General features: G+C 38.2%; 1 protein-coding gene across 1 annotated transcript; it reads right to left on the bottom strand.

Moving 5' to 3' along the window:
- Positions 1–5,008: 5,008 nt before the first annotated feature.
- On the bottom strand, positions 5,009–6,016 carry LOC115966849 (hemoglobin-2-like). The gene is made up of 3 exons (XM_031085995.1): positions 5,912–6,016; positions 5,656–5,781; positions 5,009–5,158 (listed from the first exon to the last, which is right to left on the bottom strand). Exons 1-3 carry the CDS (start codon positions 6,014–6,016, stop codon positions 5,009–5,011), a joined length of 381 nt encoding a protein of 126 aa, XP_030941855.1.
- Positions 6,017–6,386: the final 370 nt, after the last annotated feature.

The raw sequence follows: 6,386 nt of genomic DNA on the forward strand, positions 1-6,386 counted from the left end.
AATGGGAGTTATCATCATGAAGAAGTCTCCAAACTAACTTGGTGAGCATAGCCTCATTAAAAAGAGTGAGATCCTTAAACCCCATCCCCCCTTGAGTTTTATGGCTACACAAATCATCCCATCTTACCCAAGGGACTTTCCTCCTCTCACCCCTTTGACCCCACCAAAACTTTCTAACCATTGTCTCTATTTCATGGCACAAAGTAACCGGGAGCTTGAAGCAACTCATCGTGAATGTGGGGATAGCTTAGATCTCTGATTTGATAAGAACTTCTCGTCCCGCCTGAGACAAGAGTTTACCTTCCCAACCCTGCAATCTTTTCCATACCCTTTGTTTTATTTTCCCAAAGCTAGCCTGTTTATTTCTTCCCACCATTGTCGGTAAATCCAAGTACTCCTCATATTGTTTCAACTCCGACACCCCAAGTGCAGCCATAATCTGTAATTGTTGATCTTGTGGCGTAGACTTACTGAAAAAGAGAGTTGTCTTGTCTCTATTTAATCTTTGCCCCGAAACCCTCTCAAAGGTAGCAAGAATCTCCAAAACCTTTTGACACTCCTATAAGGTAGCCCTGCAAAACAAAAGGCTATCGTCTGCAAAGAACAAATTTGTCAACTTTGGACCATTATGACAAATTGATACACCATTAATATCACCCCTGTATGCTGCTTTTTGAAGCATTCTATGAAAACCCTCAGAGCACACCAAAAAGAGATAAGGTGAAAGTGGATTACCTTGGCGAATACCTCTACTAGGTTTGATGTTTCCCATGGGCTCTCCATTAATAAGGATAGAGTATGTCACTGTAGTGATACATTCCATAATAAGGGCCACCCACCGCTCATCAAAAACCATTTGCACCGTAACCTTTTTCAAAAAAGACCATTCCGCCCTATTATAGGCTTTGTTCAAATCAAGTTTGAGAGCCATGTAACCCGACCTCCCTGAATTGTGATTCTTCATGTAATGCAAAGTCTCATAAGGCACTAAAATATTATCCTTGATTAAACGGCCTTTAATGAAAGCACTTTGGTGTTCAGAAATGATATGGGGTAACACTCTCTTCAATCTGTTAGCTACCACTTTTGAGAAGATTTTGTACAACACATTACACAAGCTAATTGGTCTGAACTCAGAAACCAACTCAAGATTTTTAGTTTTTGGAATCAAGGTAATGAAAGTATGATTTAATGCGTTAGGCAAAGAACCTGAATTCAGGAAATGCAATACAGTATGGATAACATCACCTCTAACTAGATGCTAGAAGTTTTGGTAGAATAATGGTGGCATTCCATCGGGTCCCAGTGCTTTGAGAGGAGCCATCTGTTTTAAAGCTGCCTCAACCTCCCATTCTTGATACTCACCAGTTAATATTTCATTCATCTCCCCCGTCACAATCTTGGGTATAGAGTCCAAGTCTACTTGAGTCATTTCTGGATTGGAAGAAGTGAATAAATGTTGGTAGTATTCCACAAAATTTGCTGCAATTTGCTCCTTATCAGTACACACCTCATCTGCTTGATTCTGTATAATTGTGATACTATTTCTCCGCTTCCTTTGTGTGGCACGACAATGGAAGAAGCGGGTATTACGGTCACCCTCTTTAATGTAGGTAATTCTAGCTCTCTGCCTCCACATTCTTTCTTCTTTGCCCATTAGCACGTTGATCTCCTTTTTTAAGTGTAGAATCCAAGAAGAGTCCCCTGTTCTCACAACTTGCCGTTCAGCCCGAGTTAGCTCTTTCCTTTTTTTCTCAAGCTCTCTTCGAACATTGCCAAATTTGTCTCGGCTCCAGCTAGTTAACTCTTTCCCGCACTTCTCAATTTTCCTGATGACCCTTATGTTCTCGGCCTCATCATAACTAGCTCGCCACACCCCTTCAATTGTTTCGCCACACCCGCTCTCCGCTAGCCATATTTCTTCAAACCTGAAGACCTTTTTCTTCTGCTGAAAGTCTAGGTTCAAAAACTCTATCCATAAGAATTTATGGTCGAATGTCGAGCTGTCCACATGGTGAACCCGAGAACCAGGGAATTTGATGAACCAATCTTGCGAAGCTACTGCTCTGTCTAGTCGCTCCTAAATTGATACCCCACTTCGATAGTGTTTACTCCACGTAAATGGGGAGCCTTTGTATCCCAAATCCATCAATTCACATTCATCCAATGCTTCCCTGAAAAGCTGCATTTGAGTGTAAGGTCTCAGTCTTCCTCCTAACTTTTCTGACTGTTTTGTTAACTCATTAAAATCTCTGGCACAAAGCCATGGTAAGGAGCTTTGCCTATGTAATTGTTCTAAAAGATCCCATGACTCATGTCTCCTGTGTGTTTCTAGTTCACCATAAAAACTGGTGAATCTCCAAGCCCCTTCAAAGTTTTTATTAATTGTAGCATCAATATGGTTCGGTGATGATGACACTACATCAACTTCAGTACCAGATTTCCAAAACAAAACCAAACCACCTCCTTTATTTATTCTTTGAACAAAATTTTTTTTATCAAAACAAATCTAATCCTTTACGTAATCTAGCCTTGCTTCGTCTGCCAGTGTTTCGGCTAAGAACATGACAGAGGGAGCTTTTGCCTACACCAATTCCACAAGCTCTTGAACTGCAAGTTGGTTCCCAAGGCCCCTTGCAATTCCAAACAATGCAACTCATTGTTCTTGGCGGGTTTGGGAACCAACCGCCGCCAATACAAATTGATTTGCCTTATCCAAGTAAGAAACTAGAATTTTTTTGCTTGGTAACGCACTAAGATTAGAGGGCATATCCATGGGATGCTTTGAGCCAACAATGTCAGTACTAATAGAGGGAGAGCCCACCACCGTGCGAGGAAGTCGTTTCCATTTGACTTGGACCACACCATCACTGTGCTCAGGAACCTGTTGGGCATTAGAAATATCGTGGAGAGGTGGTACTTGAGTTTTGATAAAAGGGGGAACTAGGGAGGGGGCACGTGATATCACATGACTTGAATCCAGATCATCTCTTAATGAGCCAAGATTGTAAAGTGGGGAATTTTCCTTATGCTTGTTGCTGACTTCAGTGTAGGCTGATTTTAAGGGATCCTCGTGAAAACCTAACTCTTCATCAATGTCCCTTAACTTTTGGGAGAAAGAATCTCCTTTATTTCCGTGATCCTTGGGGCTAGGAATAGGAACATTTTTTGAAACCGTGGACTCTTGGGAATTTGAATTCTATATAACCACAAAATCTGCCTCCATATCAGAAACTTCCTTATCTGCTCTATTTTCCTTATCGGGTGGTGGCACTGGGAAAGAACCAACCTTTGTTGCCCGTCGCCATTGAGTAGAAAGGTTCTCTTTCCAATCTTCATAGTACCCAGATACATGGACAACATTCTTCTTTGGAAAACCAGTCGAACTTGCCCTGATCCATGAACCATATTGTTGGGAGGTTACCGGAAGAGTGCCTTTGCTCTGAATCCAGATGTCGCACTCCTTATCTCCATGATCAAGACAGCCACACCAATAACAGAGATTTGGCAGGCGTTCATACCTGAAGTTAACCCAAATTTTTTTACCTTCATCTACCCTAATAATTCTCCCACGACAAAGGGGTTGAAAAACATCTAAAGTTACCCTAACTCGAATAAAACTTCCACCCTCACATTCAGAATCTGTAGTTGAACGATCAACCAATCCAATGGCTTCACAAATGTCCTCTACTACCGCCCTGTTTCTGTAACTTATTGGGATATTGTGTACTTGCACCAAAAAAGTTGTTTTATCGAGACTTAGTTCTTCCAACGGTCCCTGCTTATCATATCTCTGTAAAATGACTAAAGACTTATCAAAACTCCATGGTTCAGTTGCCAATACTCTATCAACATCCTCCTTTTCGTCGAAAGTGAAAATAACCTTATGCCCCCCTTCATTGCTGATTTTGAAACCCTTTGGCGCTCGCCACAAAGGTTTAAAAGTTCTAGCCACCGCGTCCATGTTTAAAGCGCGTCGTGTTAAGAATAAAGTTGCTACAAAAAACTCTTACTTGCACCGGTCTTTTTTGAAACAGATATCGTCACCTTCCCTCTCCGAAAGGGACAGACAATTCCAGTGTCTTGTAAGATCACCCATGATTAGCAACACGAATGAACCCAAAAAACACTAATTGTACCTGATAAGAAAAGAGAAAGAAAAAGGAGAAGAGAGAAAGGAAACTGTTTCCCCACCCCAGAAAAAACAAAACCACTAGCCCTACCGGTAATCTTGTTACCAGAGGGGAAAAAGCCTTACTAAGAAGGGACGACAGTTCTACAGCCTAAGAGAAGGTGGGAGAGCACCTTTCTAAGCGACAGAGAAAATTCTGCATATACTTAGAGAGGGAAAGCTCGGTTTAGAGAAAGAATAATTTTCTTGGAGTAAAAAAGTTGTTGTCAGAAAAATCAATACCGATTACTTAGTGAAACACAAAATCATATCAATAGTTTCTCCTTTTTATTTACTTGATTATTGTCCAAATTTTAAAAAATAGTTAAAAATAAATAACGGAAATGCACAACGATTTCAAATTGAAATGGTTTCATAGATTTATAACTGTAATTGACCTAATTGGAAAGTTAGGATATAATTTAAAACAATGTATAATCTTTGTATTTATATAATGTGTGTGTTTGGGTTGGACGTTTCACGTTGCGTCCGCGTTTTCCTTTTTTTTTTTTTTTTTTTTTTTTTTTTTTTTTTTCAGCCGCATATTGTTGACTTTTCAGCCATGAACAGTGACTTATGTACTGTTCATGGGCCCCACAAACTCCACTTTTTATCAACTTTTTCATTAAAAATGGGTCCCACGGTACTATTTACACATTTAAAAATTATTTTGCTACAGTGTTTTCAGTTTTAAGTTTTCAGTTTCAGCAAAATAAGTTCTATCCAAACAGACCCAATATCTCCTATGGTTTATTTACAAGTGAATGTTAGGACTTAGGACTTAGGACTTAGGATGGCATTGTGTTTTTTTTCTTTCACAATTTAACCCTTGACATTTCACAACTTTTCATTTTCTTGTGCCTTCTGTGCCTCGTAATGTTCATCAACCACCCCACTTTTGAAGTGAACACCACCCACTTTTTTCAAGGTTGATTCTGTCATGTCAACTTTCCCAGCTTTCCGAAGTTGCACGGCTGACTCACAAGTCTGCGATACAAAATAATCCAAGAATAATTATGACATGATTAGGATTATTATGCCTTTATGTAGAATAACTATTTGTAGTTGACTACTGGAAAACCATGAGACAAAAATTGGATTACATAGATTCCGTTTCAGTAAACCTATAACTAAAAATTACAGTATTGTTTTAAAAAAATAAATACATAATAAAATAAAAAATAGAGAGTAATCATATAGTTTAAGTTTGGATTTTTCTTCTTATTTTCTTTTAGGGGTTAATGCTTAATAGTTTAGAATCCTTAGATTGTATAACTAGAATTATAATCATAATTACATATATATTCTCCTAATCCCGAATTTTTTTTATATTTAAATATAAAATATACTATAGTACTGGAGTATTAAATAGAATATAAAATATATATATATATATATATATATATATATATATATAGGACAGAATTTCTATTCATTAATCTTCATAGAAAGTACTATGTGACAAACAAATTAAGGAAGCTTACCATAACAAAGACAGTCACGGCTAGGGATTTAAGCTTTGGGTTTTGTTCGAGAGGAACATTTGAGTCTTTCAAAAAGGAGAACAGCTTCTGAGCTGAAGGTGCTATCTCAAATATCCTACAAAAAAAAAAAACTCAGTCCAATACTTTTCTTGAATTCCCATATATTACAAATGGCTATTGATAGAAACATAAACAATGAGACATTAAATTACGATGGAAATAGAAAAGATTCAACTTTGGCTTAGTCCAAGAATAATTTGAGACCCAATTCTCCAGAATTCTTTTTCATTGCAGTCCATGATTTCACCACCTGAGCTTCTTGCTCTTCTGTGAACCCTGTGATCACTTCCGAAGTGCTCATGGTCTTTTGCTAGATAATCAAGTTTTGAATGCAATAGGACTTCTTTTTTTTTTTTTTTCTTAATGAAGAATTCGTTAGAGATTTGGAAATGGGATGTAGAGCAATCTTGGGTGGTTTATATACTAAACCATAATGAATACTGTAGATGGGATTTGGCTCTTCACGGGATGAGGAACCACATTTTGGCGTCTATTTTGTCTGCACGAAAAAACATGTAGTAGCAGCTGTTAATCAAACCCATAAAGGAAACAACAACAACAGACAATGAAAGTTGTTGTCTCATCTGCTACCACATGCCTAAAAACCAGAGGGCTTGTGGCAAGGAGAGCATAGTTTTGGTTTATAAATTATAAATGGGTTGTATTGAACT

This window comes from Quercus lobata, chromosome 11 (genome assembly GCF_001633185.2).
Source record: "Quercus lobata isolate SW786 chromosome 11, ValleyOak3.0 Primary Assembly, whole genome shotgun sequence".
Taxonomy (NCBI): domain Eukaryota; kingdom Viridiplantae; phylum Streptophyta; class Magnoliopsida; order Fagales; family Fagaceae; genus Quercus; species Quercus lobata.